The following is a 25321-nucleotide window of genomic DNA, read 5'->3' on the forward strand; positions in this document are numbered from 1 at the left end:
ACTATGATAATTAAGCACAGATTCATATAAATACATAAGTTAAAAATAAAGATCATTATCATCCTCAGACCCCCAAGCATCAGTCTCAGTTGAATAAAACCATCTGGTGTTAGCTAGAATAAAGACAGTTGCTCTCCCACTTACGAACATCTGAGCTACAAACTATTGTTAAGATTAAAGACTAACCAGATTGAGATTTTCATAGGCCTTGTGGCTAGCATTGTTCGTACTAAGCCCAAGGCCTCATTGTGCCAGGGACCGATTCCTGGCACCGCAGCATCCTATCCTATCATCGTCATCGTTGTCGTCAATTAGCAAGTAAAATGAGTAAAGTACCTAGATTAAGTTAACTGGCCTTGTACACTTTAGTGGTAGAAAGATCTAATTACTGAGCCTAGCACTGCCACTAATTCTAATTATCATCATCATCATTAGACATTATCATTTCCTATCATCATTCGGCATTATCTCAACAGCTCTGCATCAACCCACCCAAGGATGGGGTGAAGAATTCTCAATTAAACTTTCGTAAGTAGAGGAGCAACTGTAAACATACTCTGTCCATCTCAACTTGGCTTAAGAATGATTTAGAAAGGATGTACAGCTACAGTATTGCTATCCTTGTCTTACCCTGTTTCTGGGCTTTGGGGATTAGGCTGCAAAGGACAAAAATCTTTGCCAAGTCATGGTGGACGAACCAAAATTTTCTAACTCACATTTCAGAAGGGTCGTAGTGGCTGTAGCTGTAGTAGTAGTAGTAGTAGATAAGATTTGAACACAGATGGCCTAAGGCTTCAGGGCAGCCAGAGGTATTTCCCCAGAGGTTAGAGGCAACTGTGTAATGGGGTGCCTGCAGCATCAACCCCAACGCGGCATCACCACCCATCGCAGCATCGTCATCGATCACAGCATCACTAACTTCATCACAGCATCATCACCCATCGCTGCATCAACATCGATCGCAGCATCATCATCCATTGCAGCATTGTCATACATCGCAGCATCACTAACCTCACTGGCACTAGTAACACCAACACAGCAGCAACAGGAACAGCAACATGAGCAGCACAGGCAGCTCCTGAAAATATGGCATGTTCTTAGACCATCTCAGGGCCGTTTGATAATTTAACCCTTTGTCTGCTGACGTGTTCAATACAGATGTTAGCTAATTAACTCGTACTGGTGCTGGAGTGGCACTAATGGGGCAGGGGGGAGGGAGACTGCCTTTCCTATCCTCCAACAGGAGAATGGTGGACTACAGAAGGATAGCTCTGCCTGCAGTCCAGAGTTAATGTTCTGATGCGCCTGGGGTTGCAACTACTACACCTATTAGTACACAAGGCCTAAGCTGAACTGATCCATTTTACGTCATATGTCTGGCTCAAATCCCTGGTTACAGACCCTCAAGTACTTCCTTATTCCCATAAAGGAAGATGGTGAACTGTAGCAGATACGTAAATTCATGCCTGCAATCCACTGAGTATCTATTTCAGATGAGTCTGAGGCCACAACAACTATTAAAGCTTGGGGAAAAGTGGCAAATCTACTTCATAGGGAAAAAAGGAACTTTAACAGGCTTCTACTTATTTACCTATCTAATGAAAATAAATAATAATAATAATAATAATAATAATAATCATCATCATCATTTCATTATTTCATAATCCAATCCTACATTGCCCCTTGAGGAATGTAGGAGCCCGGGGCTATTAAGTTGGTCCTGACATTTAAGATGAGAATGACCAGCCTCACTCATCCCTGAGTGGCATTACATGAGCAATAAACCCCAACCAACCCTTGATATCAACCTTCACCGGCCCAGTCCGACTGGAGTACCTTAATTACCCACTAAACTACCAGGCGCCAAAATTTGGTTATACCAGGTATGGGTACCACCCAGCGTTGTAATTGATTTCCTGGTGTACAGGAAACCATTTGGCTTGTCACTCACTGTAGAGTCACCCACAGGCAGAAGGAAGTGGAAAGAGTGAAGGAAAGAAAGACAGAAGAGAGAGTGTAAAGTCATCCATAGCCAGAAGGACGAGGAAAGAATGAAGGAAAGAAAGACAAAAGAGGATGGAAGGAAAGAATGAAGGAAAGACAAAAGAGGATGGAAGGAAAGAATGAAGGAAAGAAAGACAAAAGAGGGTGGAAGGAAAGAATGAAGGAAAGAAAGACAAAAGAGGATGGAAGGAAAGAAGGATGGAGGAGAGGGAAGGGCAGATACCCGAGAGCAGCGCTACATCGAGTCAGTGGATGGTGAGTGCCCCCACTATATTAATAATAATAATAATAATAATAATAATGTCTAAACCCTGATAGTCCTGCAGGGAAGGGGGGATGCTATGAACAAATGGTCTCAATGTTGCCCTGACCTCTGCCATCACACTGCCCTACCCAAACTCACACTATTGTATATATAAAAAGGAAAAAAACTGTATGAAGAAAACCTTGGGTCATATGATTTTGGGACTTACGAGGTCCCTTACCACCTCTTCCCTGGCAACTTATTTTGTGTATTACATTACAGTGTTCTCCTGCATATTATTTGTATCATTTTTAAGGTACATGGGGAGGTGAAGTCTTTACAAATTATATGAACAAACAATATGAATGAAGATAGGATTACAAAAATAAAATCCAATCACCTCTCACAAGGAGACTCTTACCAGAGAACGGGGGCAAATGGTAGGACGAACGTTACCTTGAGTATGGTATTAACTTGGCTTACTTCTTCCCCCTTCCCTATCTCTGTAAGCAGTTTCTATGGCCGAGTCAACTCACGCACCTGAAAAATAAATTACACATTAGTCCTTTCCTTCTCAACCTTGATCAAGTTTCCCTGGTAGTAAAAGTGTCTGGTGGTGGCACGAACAATATCAGCTGGGAACAAGAGTTAAATGACATGTAGTAACATATGTGATACCAGGCTTTCATATCTGTCCATATGTGTAACCAGATACCTTAAACAAGTAACGGGTGGCCACAAACAAAATCATCCATGTTGCCCTGTCCCCTGACGTTTGACTGCCCTCCCATAACTTGCACCTCCCTCTCTCATATTAAAATATATCAATAAATAAGACACATATGCTGTACAATCTGCCTTTCAATACAAAGAATGAGACGGGAGAGGAATGCCTTCATATGGTGGCAGATTTAACTGGACAGATCCCCTCCTGGGTCAACAAACACTCCCCGGAAGAAGGATGGACTCCTATATAGGGTAGAAGTACTCACACCATTTTTAAATTTACAAAAATATGGATACGAGCCAGTAAATATGTGAAATGTCTTACAAATGGCGCTGGAGACGGCTGGGGACGTAGCCAAGGAAAATAAAGACTGCGAGTTTATTACAACCTTCAATGATTTAACTACGACTTAAAAATAAAGATGTAATACTGTATGTATTCCGAAAAATTCTGCCGACTTTTTTACTAATTCTTTATGCAATATATTAATGATATAATGCCCGGGTAGATTTATTATTAGCGAAAGAACTTGACCCACTGCCGAGCACTATGTAACATGGAGGGGCTGTTGCCGTAGAGAGTGTGTAACTTACGGTCGCCATATTGAAACACCAGTTCTCGTCGCCTCCACCATAGTTTTTGCTTTCTCTGTCTCAGTGCTGTCTCTGTGTATACATACATACTTACATGTCATAATGCAAAAGTATATATAGACTGTACATGATATTTTCTGCCTCCCTGTTCGAATTGTATGGGATACATTTTTAGCCAAGTGTATGAATAAAACATCGCCATAGGTTGCTGCACTGCAGAAGTTTTTTTTTCTTTTTTGTTTTTCTTAATGACCTCATTAACCTAACATGTTTAATTATGATAATAAAGATAAATTTGAGGTTGATAGGACGTACTGTACAGTATATCTATGCTGTACAGGGTCATCTGTGGTAAATCCCCAAAATAAATACGGGTAATTATCAAAATATTGGTAAACTGGTTAAAATACTCCCGTCAATACATTAATTAGCATATTTCTGCAAAATAGAAGTCTTCAAGGCGAGTTGGCGATCTAAAAGAGGACACTTACGTCTGATTTATAAATTTATGATTAAATTACACACAGGTTTAACTGAATTTCTGATAAATAGCGTATGAACCTATATGATGATAAGAATTTAAATATTTTCCAATCGAATGAGCCGATTTTGTGCCGATTCGGTAAATGACTGCCGATTCAGCGTTGCACCGAACCACCGATAAACAAAGCTGTTCTTCAGTATCATCACTGAGTCCAACAAGCTAAATACCTTCAAAATCTGGAGAAAGAGGGAGAAAAATTGAAGACGGCAAAAGTAATTCGAGGAACAACGCCGGGGGATGGACGTTGGAAATGCATTCCTGCAGAGCTGCATCATCATCATGATATTTCTCTGTGGACAATAATAGGGTCTCTAAAGTCAGTCTTGTCACAATACCTTAGAGAAGTTTTCATAGTATCCATCACATCAACACCTAAAAATCCTGATAAAGTTCGTCAAACAGTCCAGTTAAAATGATTTTCATTCCCAAGCAGAATGTTGATCAACCGAATTTGATGGGATACACATTGATTATGGTAAGCTATGAATTTTCAGTTACACCTTTCGTATAGTAATTTGAGATATGTTTTATATAATTATGGATGTTCATATGACATGTAATCTAGTACATTGTGGTAGGTAAATTTGCTTTTTCAGCCCTATTACATTTTTAGGAATAGTTACTGTTTCACAGATTGGTTCTGTTATCGTTTCAGCCAAAACACAATTATAAGATTTTGATACATTTTTCCGGTATTTTAGACAGTTCTAAGATATTTCAATGTCATTTTCATTTTCATATAGGCTATGTTATTGTCTAATAATACCATCACTTTTTTCCTCTGTACATTCTCAGGTAACATAATGCTTACAGTGTTGGTGTTTGTTTACATGGCACTGGGATCTTCAGAGAGGAAGCTGATCAGTTTTCTCCACATTATTGTCTATTTAAAAGCAACTGGATTAGAAAAAAAAGGAAGTGGTTGGCTTTTCGTAAGGGCATTCCATTAGGACTGGAAGGTCCATACTGTATTAGGCTAGATTAGAATCCCCAGGGATAGGGAACTGAATAGAGAGGCTGTCAGAGATCGTTCAGTGTGAGAACCACCATTAGGTGATAAAGGCGCATGCAATATGTTGGAGCCATTCTAAAAGAGCAAACAACAAAAAGGGGGGGGGTAACTGAAATGGATCAATTGGTACAGAATTAATCCAAATCAAACTTTAAACTATGGTACGTGGAAGACCCATATTTATTTGTGTTACACTGCAGATTGACTGGTTTTTATGATGGGTATGTATGGATACAAATAAATTGGTTTAGCTACCGGTACTTAGGTTATTACTTGTGTTATGTTTTGCAGCCATCTGTCAGCGTCGGCAATGTTGGACAGTTGGCAGTGGACCTTCTTATCAACAATCTACCTGGTCACAAGGTATGTACCGGTACCATGTTTCATATCTCTTTAGTATTTTATTTATTTATTCATTCATTTGCCTTTTTTTTATACAAGCTGAGATCAGGATCATCCTAATAATTTTCTGTTTTATGTCTTTTTCATATAGCTAGCATAGGTCAGACAGGTTCACTTAATAGCACTCTACGAGTCCTTGTTCTCTTCTGTGCTATATTTGTAATAATACCTCTGGATCTAAGGCCAGCACAAACCACCTCATTTAATGAAGATACTAAAGTTGTGTTGTCTTACAGATTGGGCTTGTTCACCACCCAGCTCTGTACCCGGTGGTAGGAGGTGACCCATACAACCCAGACTCCACAGATGTCACCACAAGTGCTGATATCCATGTTGTGCCAGACTTGAATGTTGTTATATTACAGATTAGGTCTCCACTCATCAAGGTAAGGCCATATGTAAGGGCCCCAGTTACTGGTGGGCCTCACTTAAAGTTGTTTCATTATAAAGTTTGGTAAATTAGCTTCCCTGTTGCACTTTAGTTCTTTCTACTGTATGGGACTGTTTCTTGTTGCATTCAGGAAGATAAAAAGTGGGCCCTTGGGCCCTCATGGTATGTACTGATTTACTGATGTAGTGGTCTGGTGAGTTTATATATTCCATCCAGTTGTCCATAAGGGTCTAATGTCAAATAGTAATTGGGGTTTATTGCTCGCATAATGCCATCAAGGGGTATGCAAATGGTCACTCATCTTGTGTGGACAGAGTAGCCTAGACTCAGGCCCCTGTGCACCTTATGTGACAGCACAATACTGGATAGGATGATAGATGGCAGGATGATGAATTAGTACCTCCAGTATATATATATATATATAGCCTATATATATATTTTTTTAAGTTGCTCATTATTCATTAGAAAGTTGTGAAATTGGATTCAGTGTTTATTAGAGCTTTTTATGCTTTTAACTTGTCAATCAAGAATCAGATTCAATCTCACTTAAAGTTGTTTCATTTAAGGGAGCCTTTTGTCAGCTGTAGGTGGTGGCTTCCATCATCCTCTCACTTGATGTAGAGCTGCCTACTGCTTCTTTTATCTTTATCATTCATTTTCTGTGTCTGCTCTCCTCTCTTCCAATTTCCCCCATCTTTCATAGCACGTTTTATTACTCTTCATTACTTCTCAGGTAGCTTTACATTGAGTGACAAGCCTAATGGTTTCCTGTAAGCCGGAAAACTATTTACAACACTGGGTGGTAACTATATAAGCAATCCATATGTGTTCATTATGGGTCAGCAAGTGGGTTGGTGGAGGGTTAATGCCCCTCCCTGTACAACAGTCAACCCAAATTCAAACAATCATCCCTTACGGGATTGTGACATCTGGCTATAGATAGATAGATAGATTTTGTCTGCACACATCATAAGAGTTTAAGTGAGAACCAGCAACAATTTTTTGCTTCACAGCACATGGGTATGATATGCATAAAACAAGGAACACAGTAACAAATCACATTAAATCCCTTTGAGCAACAAATTTTCAGATTACTTGTGCTTTTCTTGTGGTAGGTAACGAAGCTCATGACTATATAATTTTTGGCATTACTAACTACATTGAGGTGGTTTGGCCATGTGGGGAGGATGGTGGGTGAAAGACTGACGAAGAGAGTGTATGTGAGTGAGGTGGAGGCGGTAAGAGGGAGGGGGAGGCCGAGGGTGAGATGAAAGGATGGGGTGGAGAGGTATATATATGAGAGAGGGGGGTGTGAGTTGGGAGCAGGGCAGTGAAATGGCGGGGGACAGGGCGACGTGGAGGCGATTTGTTTGTGGCCACCCCAAATGGGATTGAGGCGTCTGGCAATAGATAGATAGATAGATAGACTAACTAAGTGATGAAGTAGTTTACCTTCCAACTCCATATTGTCCTTACTGCACATAATGCACAGCTGTTTTATGCCATTGCTGTTGAAGCAAGATTAACATTGATTGGTGAATATTTTATCATATATGTACTTGTACTATACTGTAGAAATTTTTCCTGATCTCATGTACTGTATTATGGTACTTGTACAAAGCAGCATACTTCATTGAATTTGGTTGACTTCAGGGAGAGAGACAAAGCCTGCTGAAAGAATTGTGTGAGTGGTGTGGGAGTGTTGGCATCAGGGAGGTGGTAATGCTGTCATCCTGTCATGCATATGAACGCTGGACCACCACACAGCTCGCTGGTTCCCAGTTACGCTACCTCGCCACCCGACTTCCTGCCCCACAGCTAGAGGCACTCAAGTATGTCACCGGATCACATATTTTTGTGACCTTTGGAGAGTTTCTAGCTCCTCTGTCTTCAGCTTGGGGAAGTCTAATTCAGGGCGTATCACATCAAACATGAGTGGAAGAATCTGAGTTCATTTCTTGGCCCCATTAAACTCATTATTGTTCTTTTCATTAGCAGTACAGTTGGGAACTTGGATGCAACATCATAATTATATTGCCTGCCACATTCTAGAGAGCAGACTTTGACTTGGCAAAAATTGATTGCTGCCCTCAAGTCGTCAATAGGTATTAATCCCAAGCCGTCTTCCTTTTCCTTATCTTCTTACCAGTACTAGAGTTTTCCTGCATAGGGTTGATTAAAAAGCCTTATAGCTATATAATTTATGGAAACTGTATTTGTATTAAAATTATACAAATAATTTATAACTGAACAGGAAGTGCATCATTCAAAGTATAATGCCAAGGAAGAGGTGCCAGGGCCTTCTAAGTAATAATGACACTATAATAGGCAGTCATTCTGTAACTTGCAGTGCATGTAATAGCAAAGTTGATTGTAGTAAATGGCAGCTTATGCCAACTTTTACCTCATACAGTTTATGATATATATATATATATGATGATATATATATATATATATATATATATATATATATATATATATATATATATATATATATATATATATATATATATATATATATATATATATATATATATATATATATATATATATATATATATATATATATATATATATATATATATATAAAGAAATAATTTGTATCAGAGCTTTGTTAGAGTAATATATATATATATATATATATATATATAAAGAAATAATTTGTATCAGAGCTTTGTTAGAGTATACTTTATTATCATGTATACTGTCGTGATCAAAATTTCTCCGACACTACCCTGTTACTGAGCAGTGGAATGTGTTACATGAAATATTTTTTGCTCTTTTCCTGTAGCAGTATGAAGCACACAGCAGCAACGTGTAGGAAGGAAAGATGCTTTCTGATGAGTGGAGAGGAATGAGAAATAGAGAAAGCAGGACACAATGCTGGCTAGAGTTTGTTTGTGAACTTTTGCTCTTGGCAGTACAGGGTGACCCAAAATCAAGCAGTGTCAGTACCAAATTCTGTTATATTAAGTCATCTTGTACCTTATGTGTTGTGACCGGTAGGAGTGTGGGTGTTGCTGAGCTGGAGGAGAGGACTGGAGAGGAAGGCATCAAACAGAGGTTCCTTTCCGGCTCAGGTTTCGTCAAGCAGTTCCTCGATACATGGTTAGTTCGCTTTTTGATTTTATCCAGAGTACTAAGATTGTCTCATCATGTAGACAGTAGCTACCTTTATACTGTACATACATATGAAATTCCCACTTTCAAATTTAAAATGTGATAAAAGACTACAGCAGTATTGAGTAATAAATGTAATTTTTGATACTGTACTTTGATGGCTTTTGATTTATTGCTCTGACATTTATTCATTCATAACTTTTGATCACCAGTGCACCTTCCCATTTGTGTTGAAAACAAGTTCATGTTTGAATGACAGTTAACTCTTTACCAAGTAGTAGTTTATTGTGACCTCAGGGATAAGGGACTGAATAGGGAGGCTGCCAGTGATCAAGCAGCATGGAGAGCCTCCATAAGATGACCAGTGCCGATGTATGCAAGCACATTGGAGCCATTATAAATGAAACAGAACAAATGCAAAAGGGGAAAGTCTTTGATAAAGGGTTATTTGTTACTGAAGTGTGTACTGTACAATGTATAGCTACTACCGTTGTATGATAGCAGTACAGGTACCCTTTGTGCAGCGGTACGGTAGCCTATATAACACAAGTCCTTAGTTTCTTTTTCCCACAGTCTTGAGACAAATGCAGAAAACCAGAAAAGTACATATAATATTAACTGAATATAATATATTTTTTTGTATTTATTGATCTGTCTCTGTATTGCCATTCCAGATAATATACGGTAGTTATTTTTGGTACTGTACTTTCCTGTCCCCCCTCCTTTCTTCTTGGGGAAAGTGAAGCTTTCATTTTTGCAGTAAACCCACAGTTGTATAGTTTCTCAAAGTAGATGACACATAACACTTCATTATGTAGTGTTGCAGTGTATGCTATGGATTGTTTTCTTTATTATTTGTATACTTTAACGTTTTGCAGTGAACTCCCAGTGACGGTGTTATTTAAGTTTGTCGATGAAGGAGACAACACACTGGATGCCATCTGCCTGGTTAATTACCTGAATTCCTGGAAGAAGCTTGTGCAGGTACATTATAGATTGTTCTGTGTACAGTATAGTACCATGCCTGTATTATAGAGGAGCTGAGGATCAAAGAAATAACAGATGAATACAGGGCCAAAGTAGGGGAGGAGTTAGAATCAGTGAATTGAAATGAAATGGATCTGGACAGCTTGTGGAATGTATTTCGGGATTGCTTAGTTAGGAATGCTAAAGTGGTGTGTGATGTGGCAAGAGTAACAATAAAGAAGAAAGGTATGGCCTGGTGGGATGAAGAGGTTAGGAGAGCATTGGGTGAAAAGAGAAAGAAGTGGCTAGAGTGGATGCAGAACATGGTTTCAATTGAAATAAGAGCTGAATATATTGAGAGCAAGAAACATGTAAAGAGACTAGTGAATAGGAAAAAGGAGGAGGTAAATGATGATCTAGGAAGAAATATGAATGCAAATTACTCTGAAAATAGGAAGTTATTCTGGAAAGAGGTACAGAATGTAGAAGTGACAGTGGAAAGAAGTGTGAAAATGTGAAGGATGTAAATGGTAGATTGTTAACCCATGGAGATGAAGTAAGGACCAGATGGATAAGATCTTTTGAAAGTCTGATGAATGGGAATGGAGAGAGCAAAACAACTGTTAACATGATTGATGTTGCGGGTGTACAGGGAAGGAATGCTGTGCCAGGATACGTGACACTCACAGAGGTGAAGAATGCTGTGAAGCAACAGAAAAATGAGAAAGCAGCTGGGGTTGATGAGGTGAATGCAGAGATGATTAAACGTAGTGGAGAGAGCAGAATGAAAGGCTTGTTGGAGATATGTAAGAAGGCATGGATGAGTGAAACTTTGCCAGTAGAGAGGAAAAATGCAGTGATTGTACCCCTGTACAAAAATAATGGTGAGCGTATTGAGTGCAAGAATCATCGTGGCACAAGTCTGTTGAGTTTTGTAGGGAAGGTATATGGAAGATATGGAAGAATTATTATAAAGTAAGAGGGATATCAGAAGTCCTAGTGAGCGATGAATGGGGTGGCTTTAGGAGTGGCAAAGGGTGTGTGGATCAAATATTTGCAGTGAGACAGATAGTGGAGAAGGCATGTGAGAAGGATTATGGCATTTATGGATCAAGAAAAAGCATATGGCAAAGTAGGCAGAGAAGGATTGTAGAAGGTTTTGCGCATATACGGGGTAGATGGTAAGCTGCCGTCAAGAGTTTTTATGATGGTAGTGAGGCATGTGTAAGGGTAAATGGGCATCCAAGTGAATAGTTCTCGATCAGTGTGGGCATGCGACAATGTTGTGTGATGTCCGCATGGTTGTTCAATACATACTGTATAATGATGGGGTGATGAGAGAAGTAAAAACCCCTAGTAATGGAGAGAGGGATGTCTTTAGTATTGAATGGTGATGGATGGCATATCTCAGATTTGTTGTATGCTGATGATGCAGTGCTACTTGCAAATACTGGACAAGAGCTTGGTAGACTAGTGTAGAGATTTGTAGATGTCTGTGACTGTACATTAATAAACCAGTTTCATTTAATTTTTTGACAGTTCTTAGGATGTGATATAACTGTTTGATTTTGTAAAAAAGAAGCAACTGTATTGTATACTACATCAAAGTCAGTATGGATGATTTATTCATAGGGGATTTGCTTATAGAAAAGATACAACAGTTTTGGGCAAACTTGGCATTTTAGGGTCCAGGCTGAACCAGTATTGTTGCATCATGTCAGTAAACATGTTCTTTTTATGTGGGTGAAATTTTTCCATTTCAGTAATTCTTGGCTCTGTGAAGTGAAGGACATTATGTTTAAACCTTAAGTCACAAATTGGAATGCAAGCCTCTTATTTTTTTAGTAATTTATTGAATGCATGTCATTATTGGGGAGGGTCATCCTGCATCTCTCAGCACGTGGTGTAGTAAGCAATGAAATATGAAGGTCAGACTTTTTCCATCCTCATCACATGCTGTATTAGTTATAATAAAAAAACTGGGAGCCAGCATTTCACTTTGCAGTTTAAGCTTTAAGTATTTTACCTCAAGACACAAAGTTGAGTATATTTCATGTACGGTACTAAAGATGCATATTTTTTTTTCAGGCAAAAGAACCAAGTTGGAAGATACCATTTTCCTGGAAGAACATGTTTGGAGGACCAGCAGTTACTGGCATTTATTAACTTTGGTAAGTGAAATATCGTCAGTCCCATATATTCCCCTTTGAAGCTTAGGAGCCTTGGGTTAGGTTACCGTAATGCAGGACATTTAAGGATAGGAAGCAAACCCAATGCCATTGCCCCATTTTGCATTATGGTGATGATGATGATGATGATGATGATGATGATGATGATGATGATGATGATGATGATGATGATGATGATGATGATGATGATCATCATCATCATCATCATCATCATCATCATCATCATCATCATCATCATCATCATCATCATCATCATCATCATCATCATCACCACCATCATCATTCATCATCATCATCATTCATACTTCTTCCACCTAATGATGGGGGAATGTAGGATTCAGAAAGCAAGAACTAAAAATTCATAGAATGAACCAAAAGTCTGCCCAGTTAAACAGGCCATACTCATTCACTCACCAGTCAAACCCCCAGAATCCTAACTCCATCCCACAGGCTTAAACATCCATACTTTCATGGTAGAAAAATCTTCATTCATCTCTCAAGGGTTTGAACAGTTGCACGTAATACAGTAGTAACCCCTAACATGATTCCTGCTCCTCTTGACCAAAAAGTTGTCTCTGATTATAGTGTAATAATTGATCTAAGGCCATGGTGGGATTGTCTCGTGACCCCTTCAACCAGAGAATGTCTATCTATCTATATATCTATAGCCCGACGCCCTAATCCCGCAAAGGGTGGCCGCAGACAAAACGCCTCCAAGTCGCTCTGTCACCCACCATTTGACTACCCTCCCCCCAACTCACCCCCCCCCTCCCTCATATACCTCTCAACTCCATCCCTCCACCTCATCCTCGGTCTACCCCTCCCTCCACCTCACCTACATACACCCTCTTAGTCAGTCTTTCATTCTCCATTCTCTCCACATGTCCAAAGTGTGTGGTCCATTTCATTTCATATGCTGTTGATTAGTTGTTATTTTTTTTTTCTACCTCACCCCATATGATGTGGGAAAAGTCGAGTTGTTAATGATGATGATGATGATGATGATTCCTGCCATCAGACAATATTAGTTTGGGAGAGCACCTTAATAGTGAAGAGGGTTACCAAAAGTTATGTCAAACCCCTCCAGGTCAAAACGTCTATCTTAAGGGGAATAAAATAATCAGGAGATGGCAAGAGTAGAATGAAAAATACGTCATCTGATTGAACTGGGCAGTCCCTTTGCAGTGATATCATTATTTTTGTTGCTGCAAGATGAGCTTATTCAGCTTAGGGTGCTGGTGAGGAACACCTTCACTTGGTGGCACTGATATGATCGGGTTGTGGAGCTGCCTGGATATACAAACGTCCCTCAGTCCCCTCCCTGTCCCCCAAAGGGAGGATGGTGGGCAGCAGAAGGGCAGCCTCATTCTGCCATCTACTGGGTTTACATATAAGATGAACCTAGGGTTGCAGCTACTGTTACTAGGGTGAACGTATCAGAGTGACAGTTAACATGATGTTTGTTTGTTTGTTTTTCTTGCTGTCCTCAGACATTTTTGTTCAGTTTAGGAGAGACTTTTTGAACAGGAGGATTTAAATATAGCCTCCATTAAAATTATTACTTGAGGACTCTCCTATGCTTATTAAATTATCTCATATTAGAAATTAACAAATGGAAAATAGTACATCATCGGATCCAAGGATTTAAAAACTATATTAGTATGTTCACTTCACTATTTATTTATTATGTATTGACAACTCCAGGTAATTTTATTAGGTTCAGGAAATACTTCAAAAGGGAGATAAAATGGCAGATATGTTAAGCCATAGAAGAGGAGGGGTAGGATGATAGTAAAAAAAAAAAAAAAAAAAAAAAAAAAAAGCCAATTCCTTTTACTCCTTTGTATGTCTAGTGGGCCATACCCATTGAAGGATTACATCACCATCATCATCATGATCTCTTTTCCCACTCAAAACTGGGTTATAGTAGGCAGGATTCTAACTTTGAGTAATAATCAGTTTACCTTTCTCTTCTTCCAGATGGTGCTGGGAGATATTGTGGTATGGTTGATAGAAGTCTCGGCTGGGAGAAGAGTGTGAGGTAACATCCCACGTTTCAAATCCAGAAGATGGCCTAAGGATTTTCAGCCATCTAAATACTACAATGGACATAGGGTGGCCTCCTTTGGATTGATCAATCTAGAATGCGTTGGCCTAGCGTCAGGCCTTTTGGAGCTATGGAGGGGTGGTAAATAATGGGCTGTTACCATTTTCTCCAAGGAGATATATTTTTGCCAACTCTCATCCAAAATCTATATATTTTTTCTTTTTCCCACTCCATATCTGAACACTGTAGTCTTGTTTCTGTCAAATCAGACAATAATATCTTGTGTTAAAATAAAGGATGTTTTGTGTTCAGGTGCTTGTTAGTGACCATACTATATTGTGTACCACATTACGTTGAGTTCTTGTCATTCATTGTGGACATAATGTGTTAAGATTAAGAGCAAGGCAATGATCTGTTTGGAGATTCAAAATATTTTACTTTTAGATGACAGTTAACCATGTGAGCATATGCATGTCTTTCACCTGATCTCTGCTGTCTCAGTGAATCAGCTAGTGCCTATGTATGGAAAGGTGTGCCTAGGAGATAGAGTCAGGGTGATGATTGGGTGTGGTCTAATAAGGCAGACTTGTAAATTCATCCTGTCAGGTGTTTTTCATGCTCTGTGGAATCTACCTTATGACATCCTTGGTTGGGAAGAGAAGTCAGGATGATGATAATTAAGCAGATCTCCATATGTTGCTATTTGAGCCATTAAATAAGAAGCCCAAAGTCGTCCTCTCCCCTCTGTGTGTCATGAGGTACAGTCATATTATTCCATCGCATATTCTTCATGCTTACTGCTTGTTGGCAACTTTCTTCCTTGATACATGATGCCAGAGAACCTTATCTGTGGGTAGACAGACATGCCAAGTCTCTCAGCTTAAGTATTAGTCAGGTGAATAAAGTGAGACACAGAAGAGGTGAAATATTAGGTAAACTTTTGTCCCTGGCTGTATAGGACTGCTTTCACCATAGGAACTCTCAGACTGCTTTCACCATAGGAACTCTCAGACTGCTTTCACCATGGGAACTCTCAGACTGCTTTCACCATGGGAACTCTCAGACTGCTTTCACCACAAGAACTGTCTCTCAGACTGCTTTCACCACAAGAACTCTCTTTCTCAGACTGCTTTCACCACAAGAACTCTCAGATTGCTTCCACCACAAAAACTCTGTCTCAAACTGATCTCGTCACAAGAACTCTTTCTCGGACTGCTTTCGCCACAAGAACTCTCGGACCGCGTTTACCACAAGAACTTGTTCATCAGGGTGTTTTGCCACAAGAACCTCTCTCTCTCTCTCTCTCTCTCTCTCTCTCCTTTTAAGGATAGCAAAACCAGTACTTTAGTTAGCCTTCATTCTTGGATAAACAAAGTAATTTTATTTGATAGCAACTACAGTAATTTTTTTTTTTTTTTTAAGATAGCTTGTCATGTTCTTTACTGTTTGTGTACAGGCTGCAATATTTAAATAACAGCCATGTCTTGGCTGTACAGTATTATAAGCTGCAGATGAGCTAGTTTCTATCAGCCCCTGCAGTTTATTCTACCTGACTTACAACTTGAGAAATCTCTGGCAAGGACTGTGTAGGCTACTCCAGATCTTCTTGCTGCTCGTTTGTACTTTTTATACCAGTACTATTACTTTGTGCAAGCTCCATCTATACTATACTTGATACCAGTGCTACATATACTTTTGCTGTTACTACGTATTCATCTGTCTGTCTATAGTCAGACGCCCAAATCCCGTAAGGGGCGGCCACAAACATGTTGTCTCCATGTTGCCCTGTCCCCTGCCTTTTTGATGCCCTTCTTCCAATTTACATCCCCTATTTCATATACCACTCTACTCTGTCCTTCCTTCTCATCCCCGAACTGGGGTTGTTATAGAGCCTTAACCCCTTTACTACTGGAGATTATTCTTGAAAACCATCCAGTGATTGCATGAACAGAGAATATGTTACTGTATAGCAGGGATGAAGAGATATTCAACAAAAGCTTAATCATTACGTGAAAAATAATAGTCATAGGTTAAAAAAAAAAAAAAAAATGTTACTGGATAGCATGGCTTAAGGGATACAGCTTTACCTCTGAAGGAATTAGTTCAGAGGTAACAAGAATTAAGACTGTCGATAGATTTAAGGAATTAAGGGGTAAATTTTAAATTCAAGTATATGCAAAGGTCAAACAATTACTGTACTTTAATACATACATTATCATAGGATTGATATACGTCAGTTTATTCTGCAGCATTAAAGTGGACTGCAAGGTGGTAGTGTTAGTTGTGAAGACTGGCAGTTGTGGTGGAGATAGGTGGTGGTGGTGGTGGTGGTGGTGGTGGTGCTGATGTTTGATTGGTGACGATTGTGGAGGAGGCTGGTGGTGATGGTGATTGTGGAAGAGACTGGAAATGATTGTGGTGGATATTGGTGGTAGTGATTATGGTGGAGATGGTGCCTTTCAGCCTGTCTGCCTTGTCAACCTGCAAACAACCATACGTTATATTTCGCTTCATATTTAAAGGCTCCAACATGCTTGCATTCGTCGGCCTTGGTCACCTAACGGCGGCTTTCCATGCTGCACGATCCATTGCAGCCTCCCTGTTCAATCCCTTAACCCTGAGGTCACACTTAATGACCTCGTCCCATGTCTTTCTCGGTCTACCCCTTATAACCCCACCCCCAGTATTAACACTTCTCATCTTCCTCACCCAATTATCATCCCCCATCCTCTCCACATGCTCAAACCATCTCAATCTACCTCTCCTCATCACAACACCAATACACTCCAGTCCCATCCTACCTCTCAACTTTTCCATTGTAAACCCAGCCCCCCCGGACCTTGCACGCAGGGACGCACTACACATCCATCTAATCATTGTCATTTCTGTACGTCTGAACCGGCGAATATCCTCCTCCTTTACTGCCCAGGTCTCACCACCATATAGCATTACACTCCTAACACATGCTGCATACAAAGACCCCTTAGCATGTAGGGAGAGCCCTCTCAGTGTCAGAAGTGGCAAGAGCTCCCCGAACTTCTTCCGACCACTTCTCATCCTAGCCACAGAGCTAGCTCCAGCCCCACCTCCGGCACACAACATGTCTCCCAAATAACAAAACTCTTCCACACGCTCAAGAGACTCACCAGCAAGTTCAATCCTTTCACGCCTGACAATCTCCACCTGCTCTCCCCGACACACCGTACACATAAAATCAGCATTATCTCACAGTCTACCTCTGATACCACTACATCTCTTGTGCACCCATTTATCACAAACACCGCGCAAGATAGAATTACTTCCCACGCCCTTGTGGCAAACTGCACATGGCCACTCTCCCTTGTCTTTGACGGTACCGCCACCAACCTTAGATATCATCACTTTTGTTTTATCTGCATTTACCCTCAAGCCCTTGTGTCCCATACCATCTCTCCACTTCCTAAACCTTTCCTCCGCCTCCCTCTCGTTCTCTGCAATCAACACCATATCGTCAGCACACAACATCTCCCACGGGAGTCAGTTTCTAAAGTCATGTGAAAGGGCTTCAAGTACTGTACCATGATAAACAACATGAGACTCAAAACTGACCCCTGATGCACACCAACGTTCACAGAAAACTCATCACTCATATCTCCATTCACTCTAACCTGGGTGCGAGCACCCACATACATAGCCATAACCACCTTAACCAGCCACTCCTCCAAGCCAAGCTTTCTCATTGCCCACTTCACCATCTCTCTAGGGACTCCGTCAAAGGCCTTTTCCAAATCAACAAAAACAAAATACAGATCCCTTCTCCTACCAATATCTTTTAACTGAAGCTGTCAAACAATGAATATGGCATCAGTGGTCCCCCTACCTGGCATAAACCCAAACTGCATCTCATCAATATTCACTCTTTCTCTAATCATACCTTCTAAAACTCTCTCCATTACCTTCATTATTTGGGAAAAATATGCCAATATGCCTGCTTAAAAGAAAAGTAATTTTGCTCTTTGGGTAGATTATAGTGCTTTCACGTAGCTTTCACGTAACTCTGTCGCAGAGTAAGACTGCTATGGCTCTCACAAGCTTGCCTGCTTGTCTACCTGCGTCATAACATCCTTCCTGTCTGTTTGCCTTTCTAACAGTCTATTTGTCTGCTTACTTGGCTCCTGACTGCCTACCTGCTTATTAACAGCCTTCCTGCCTGCTTACTTGTCTCCTAACTGCTTACCTGCTTGTTTAACAGCCTTCCTGCCTATCTAAGAGCATTCCTTCCTGTCCATCTTTCTAATGGTGTGCTTGCCTCCTGCCTGCCTGCCTTAGCAAGAGAACTGAAGTAAGAAGAAAGGGGAAATAAGGATGATGAGAAGGAAGAATTACTAGACAAATGAAGAAGTGGATAGGGAGGAGACACAGGAGGAGGAAGAGGCAGGGGAAGTGAAAGAAGAAGGGGAGGAGGAAGAGGGGAGTGAAAAGGAAGATTCAGGGAAGGTGAGAGGCAAGGGTGAGGTAAGAGAAAGATGAAGAAGGCGCAGTCAAGAATAGAGGAAGAAAAAATAATGGAGAAGGAAGAGGAAGGGAAGGATGATGATACAGGGTATGAAGAAGTTAAGGGTAGAAGAAAATATAAAAGGAGAGGGAAGGGCGGGGAAGGAGAGGATACGGAAGATATCTGAAATGGGGAGGAAGATTAGGCAGGGGAGATAGAAGAGTAAAGAAGAAGAGGGAGAAAGAAGGGGAGATGGGAGAGAGAGGGAGAGCAGAAGGAAAAGAAAGCAAGGGAGGAGGACAAGAGGTGAAGAGGAGGCAGGAAAGAGGAAGAGGGGAAGGAAGGAAAGAAGAAGAGGAGGAAAGGGAAGAGGGAAAGAGAGAAATGGGAGGAGGGAAAGAGAGAAATGGGAGGAGGGAAAAAGAGAAATGGGAGGAGGGAAAGAGTATGGGAAGGAGGGAAGGAGAAAAAGAAAGGACAAAGTGAGATGAAGGAAAGAATAGAAAGAATGGACGGGGGAGATGAAATGAATCGAAGGTGAGGAGAAGGAGTCAAGGAAGGTGGTTGAGGACCAAATATGACGTGGACAAGAAGTGAAATGTAGGTCATCAGACTAAAAGAGTTAAGACTGGGTTACAAAGCCACAAAGGATCGAACAAGGTTAAGACGGGGAGTTTTTTTTTTTTCCGTTCAGTACAAGCCCCAACACTCTGGGTTGAGGTTACAGACAAGCAAGTTACTCCTAAATGCCTCTTTTTCTCTTACGTCTGTACGTTTTCCTTACAATTCTTCATGGCTAACAAAGCTAATTCTGCCACTCACAGTTATGCTACGTGTTCAGAGTCCAACTTCTTGTTCTCTGGGCACGAGCGATTGATCTGAGGTTCCCTTCAAGACCGGGTCTAGAGCATGCAACTAGAGGAACAGGGCATAAAAACTCGGGTCAACCAACCTTGCACGCATATTGCTACAAAGCCAACATAATACTTGATACAATCTTAACACAACACACTGTAAGGATAAAGTACACAGTAAGACAGGAGGACTCTGGTTGGGCTGCTGGGGACTGGGCTTATCGCAGGTGTCGTCCAGGTGTGGGTGGAGTCTCATCAGGTGTGCCTTCCCGCAGGAGGCACGGGACCACTGTTAGGGGCCGGGTCATCCTAAGTGGACTGCTGGGCTGTGTGGAGGGAGGCCTTTCCCTGGTAAGGCCTCGATGAGAAGGTCGGACCTCGGGACTGGGGCTGAACAGGGCAAGCAAGCGCGCTTCCCTATGCCCGCTCCTGCAGGAGGACTGCTTGCCGATGGGGCTGGGGAGTGCACGCCCCGGAGTCCTGGGGACGCCCCTGGATGACTGAGGGCTGCGGTCTTGCTCGGGTCGAGCCGCCATCAGGGGCTGCCTGTGGCGTCCTTTCCTTCGGGAGTCCGACAGCGAGGGGCGTCGTAGGGGTGCTGGTTGTAGGGAGCGGATCCCCAGACTCACCACGGGGTCACTCCAGATCTCCTTCAGCTGCAACTCTGCCGGGGGGCTGCCTCTGTGGGGAGAGAGAGAAGAGTGTCCCGCTCGGCCTCTGGATGAGTGAGGCAAGCAAGGGATGTCCTCCGTGAGTGGCGTCACAGGGGTAACAAAGGAGGGCCATTAGGTGGCCGATCACTCCCCGGCGTGGACGGTGGCTGTCGCCATGGTCCTGCTCCCTGCGGACGTGACAGACGAAGGACGGACGGTGACCGATCCTTCCCCGGCGTGGACGGTGGCCGTCGCCGTGGTTCTGCCCTTCTCTGGGGTTGCAGCCGAGAGACGTGCGGTGGCCGATCTCTCCCCGGTGTGGACGGTGGCCGTCACTGCGGTACTGCTCCCAGTGGAGGCTGCAGGTGAAGGGCGTATGGTGGCTGACCCTTCCCCAGTGCGGACCGCGGCCGTCGCTGCGGTCCTGCAGGGGGTAGTAGCAGAGAAGCATACGGTGGCCGACTTCTCCTGGACATGGACGGAGGCCGTTGTTGCGGTGCTACACAGGACTGTAGGAGTACAAGTCCCACCCTGATTCTGGCGAGTGCTGGCCTGGCTGGAGAGTAGTCTGCCGGGGCAGCGCTCCTCTGGCTGCTTCCGTTGAGGGGAAGAGGGGCGCAAGGTCATGGGGGACATAGGCCCGTCTGACCTGGGCCCTTCATGCGTCCTATGCACCTCCCTGTCGTCTCCCCTTGGGGTTGGTGTTGCGACACCCTGTCCGTGGTTCCTCCTTGGGGTGGGTGTTGCGGCACCCTGTCCGTGCTCTCCCGTTGGGGTGGGTATTTCGCTCACTACGGATAGGGTAAGGTCTGACAGCCCCTTAGATTCCTTAGGAGACTGAAAAGTTACTTAAAATTTATTCAGAAATCAAAATTATCTGCCACGTCAGTTGCTAAAGGTCAGTACAAGCGTCAGTTAATCATTACAGTCCAAATACTAGAAAGCACTCTGAGAGAGCGCACACCTCCGCCAACGCCAGTCACCAAAACATTAAAAATTAGGCATCTGGATCCAGATCCGCCTCAAAATCTTATCAACTTTTCCTTGGCCAATGGGCTACCCCACCAGGAAATTTCATCGAAGTTCGACTAACTCTTAAAGATATTTTGCGGCCAGATCAAGACAGACACGGGTGATCATACTTCCATCCAACTTCGTCGGCGGAGGTAATAAACATTCTTTATTAAAAATATCTATAACAATCTTTCCTAGTCAGAACACAAGAATTTTCAGTCATCTAATGCCAGCGAGGGAAGTAAGCAGGTCATTTAATTGCTCTTTAATAAGTTCAATGGACTACAGCGCCTATAGGCTCGGGCCCCTACACTTCGATGGGGGTAATATGGGACTGACTTACCGTTTATTGGAATGTGTCAGATACTGCATAGTCAAAATACATATGGAAGAACTATGGCCACACTTGACAATGCTGTAAATTCAGAAGACCTAATAGTTTTCAGAGAGAGGGTGTGGGGCATTCGTCACCCCAGAAATAAGATGTCACAGAGACAATTCAAAAAGCTTAACTAAAAAATACAAATAACTCAGATCAGACACATATTTTCTAACACTATTTTTCCTTTACAATGCGGCGTCCATCCAGGAATCAAACCTCCACACCCTTCCGCGCGTCCCACTATGGCCAGGCACTGTTTACCATAAGGAAACATCGGTTCACTGCACGGGACGACACTGCAAGGGAGGTTGCTTGTCTACGGTTGATGGGTCTGCTTGGCCAGACAGACCGGGATAACTCAATAGCAACAACAACGAACTGGGTCTCCTCAGTCCAGTTTCTCTCTTCCCACTAAACCCGATTAAAAAAAAAAAAAAACGCGTGGGTGGGGGATTAGGTTGGTTGAGACGCGCTTCATAAATATACTTCATGATGGGCGTTTTGTTGAGATAAGGATCTTTCACCTGGGCTCTTGAAATATGGGAAGTGTTATTAATCACAGGTGTGTAGGTGGGAGGAGGGATGGGTGGGAAGGTAAAACGGGGTTAGGGTGTGAGAGTGTGGATGGGAGAATGGGATGAGTGGGTGGAGGTGAGGGTGAGGGTGGGTGTGTGGAGGTGAAGGGTGGGGGGGGGAGGATAGCAGAGGGAAAGGAGTTAAGGGAAGGATGGATAAAGGAGGAAAGAGATAGGATGGAAAGGTGAAGAGGAAGGATGGAAGACTGGAAGTAAAATCAGAATGAAAAAGAAAGATAAGGAGTTAAGGGAAGGGTCGAAAAGGAAGGATGGAAGGGGGGAGGATGGTAGGGGAAGGATGAAAGAGGAGAAATGTGAACGGATGTAGGTGAGAAGGAAATGGAGGTGTGAGGTAAACGGAAGATATGGGATGGGGAAAGGGGTGGAAAAATAGTCCAGTGAAAGAGTTAAAGGGTGAGGAAAGTTGCAGGTGGAAAACTGGAGGGAATTGAAAAGATGGAACAAGGGGAAGGATGGAGGAGCGTAGAGGGTGAGTGGGAGAATGGATAAGGTGAGGGGAGAGGGGTGCGGGAGAGAGGTGAGGGAGAGGGTTGATGGATGAATGGTGGGTGTGAGGGATGAGAGCAAAGGCTAAGGGCTGGCATGCGGACTGTCCTAGATACCCCAAATAGGCTACTCGTGGCTCAGCACCAGGGGGCTGACTCAAGTAATTTCCCTTACCCACAAATAATTCACAGCACTCGTGTTTTACGGCTAGCATGAGGGCGAACCACTTCCTTCCCACAGTCTTCAACCTTTCAGTACACTCACGTACATATTATTTTATTTTTCCTACCTCCAGACGATTTCCCCAAGCTTTCGGAATCCAAGTATAGTGTAGGTGTTAGCAAAAGTCTCCATTAACCCCTTCATAACCTGATATCTTTCTCTAAGCTGAATTTAATCGGCACAAACTACAAGAAAGTAATTAAATGCTCACAGGATTCAAGGGGATAAGACCATCTCACACTAAAAGCTACGTGAACTCCGCTACGTCTACGTACTACGTGTCTATGAGATTAATCAGTATTACCAGAAGTAAGGCTACTTACCCACTCTACTGCATGTCTGATAGCGTTCTACATCGCACTGCTTGAATAAATATAAAAACATCATCGTATTTAAGAGGTCTGTCCCAACCTGATTAAAATCGTGGGTGGCTGACAGAAGTGAAAGAACGTTATCACACTAAAAAAAAGTTACCAGCGATCTTTACAACTTATTCACGAGGAGGAAATTAGGACGTTTTTGACAGTCATCCGAGCATCATCCCTTACGCGAGATTGCGACACCCACACCATCAAGATAATCAATACGACTCAGAACATAGGTATCTCATGATGATTGATAACCACGGATTTCAATATTCTCTCACAGGCTTGTTTATGGGAGGTCACAGTTTTACCGCAACCATGTACAAAGATCTACAAAAATGAAAATACTCAATATCGTGACCAAAACATAAAACATATCGCGAAGGAAGAAGGTAGAGGCATCGTCCACGAGAAAGGTGAATTAAAACATGCCCTCCAGGAACAGACGAAGACTAAATTCCAAATATTTTCGGCAACAAATAAAGTTTTGCTTAGTGGAAAACTAGTGGTGTACAATGAATCTTACGCATAACTTACGATGAAGAAGCTTTATAAATACGATCCTTGACCTGAATGCCGGAGTGGTCATAAGCCAGGGTCGTGTTGTGTTGTGTTCGGGACAAAAGAGAGGGATAATGGCAGGTCAAATGAGGTCCCTTGCCCCCTCTCTGATTTAACAAAGGCGTCTAATTGAGTTGATAATCCAAGACTCACCTAACGATGGCCGTGGTTCGTCTGAGTGACCTGCGAGTAATGAGATGTTGGGCAGGTGAAGTCGCCCTCATGGTCTTCACAATACCGGTGGAATTTATCTATTAGTGTAGAAAGATTAGATTTATGGTTACCCTCTACCTGTGAGTGATTTAATGTGGTATGAATGTAGAATTAGCATAATCATCATCATCATCATCATATCATTATCATTATCCTCCTCTTTCTCTTCCTCCTCGTCCTCCTCTTCCTCGTAATATTATTATCCTCTTCGTCGTCGTCGTCGTCGTCGTCGTCCTTCTCCTCCTCCTCCTCCTCCTCCTCCTCCTCCTCCTCCTCCTCCTCATCATCATCATCATATCATCATAATTATCCTCTTCCTCCTCGTCCTCTTCTTTTCCATCATAACACTATCCCCTTCGTCTTCCTTACCCTCCTCTTCCTCCTCCTCCTCCTCCTCCTCATCATCATCATCATCATCATCATCATTTTCTCCCACTGAAGGATACCAAACAACAGGGAAGGCAGGATCCTGAAATATATGAAACGAAAGCACAGCGTAGCAGAACTAACAGAGTGTCAAGTGAAATGAAATAAGGAGAAATACAAATACCCATCAAAGAACTCAGCATCAGTCTTTTCAGTGAGATGGTGGGACGTAAGATATAGTATTGTTATCTCCAGTTGGTAATATTAAGTAGTACAAAATTCGAACAGGTCTATGGCAAGCTTGTTAACGAGAGAATGCACACTGTTGTAAAAGAATAAGCAGGTAATACATGGGGATTTGAGGACAGGGTGGTGGTGAGTGTGGTGATGATGAGTGTGGTAGTGGTGGTGGTGTTGTGGTTGTGATGTTGTTGTGGTTGTGGTGGTGGGGTGGGTGTTACTGTGGTAGTAGTGCATGGTGGTGGTGGTGGGTGTTGTGGTGGGTGTTATTGTCGTAATGGTGGTGGTGGTGGTGGGTGTTATTGTCGTAATGGTGGTGGTTGTGGTGGTGGTGGGTGTTGTGGTGGTCGTCATGGCAACCCCAGATAAACAGTGTCCCTCAGCTGATACAGGTCTCCCTCCCCAATACCACTTCATCCCAATACATTATAGTTCTTTCACATTTACTCGGCCCACATTTTCATCCTTTAGCTGCTTATTTCATGTAGCTCAGTGACAGAAAAAGACCCTGTTTCAGATGTTCATCCTTCCCAGCCCTTCTTCGTGACTAGCATCATATTCTACTGTTAATTTATTGTTACATCTCAGCATTCTAGAGGGAGAGATGGCAATTTTAGGCCAAGTTAGCGTAAAATGAGTACAGCATTCGTTTTTGT

At 42.3% G+C, this 25321-nt stretch overlaps 1 protein-coding gene across 2 annotated transcripts; it reads left to right on the plus strand.

Annotated features, from left to right (window-relative positions):
• Nucleotides 1–4262: 4262 nt before the first annotated feature.
• On the plus strand, nt 4263–14514 carry LOC145394959 (proteasome assembly chaperone 2). 2 transcript variants are annotated; one of them, XM_080268709.1, is made up of 9 exons: nt 4263–4419; nt 4546–4587; nt 5416–5487; nt 5763–5912; nt 7571–7749; nt 8924–9025; nt 9916–10021; nt 12092–12174; nt 14173–14514. In XM_080268709.1, exons 2-8 carry the CDS (start codon nt 4567–4569, stop codon nt 12167–12169), a joined length of 708 nt encoding a protein of 235 aa, XP_080124835.1. In that variant the 5' UTR covers nt 4263–4419; nt 4546–4566; the 3' UTR covers nt 12170–12174; nt 14173–14514. The 2 variants fall into 2 exon arrangements, with proteins under 2 accessions (XP_080124835.1, XP_080124834.1); XM_080268708.1 differs by having other exon boundaries at nt 4263–4587.
• The last annotated feature ends 10807 nt before the right edge of the window (nt 14515–25321 follow it).

This window comes from Coenobita brevimanus, chromosome 29 (assembly GCF_032717465.1).
Source record: "Coenobita brevimanus isolate Jiangsu-jjx chromosome 29, ASM3271746v2, whole genome shotgun sequence".
NCBI classification, from domain to species: Eukaryota; Metazoa; Arthropoda; class Malacostraca; order Decapoda; family Coenobitidae; genus Coenobita; species Coenobita brevimanus.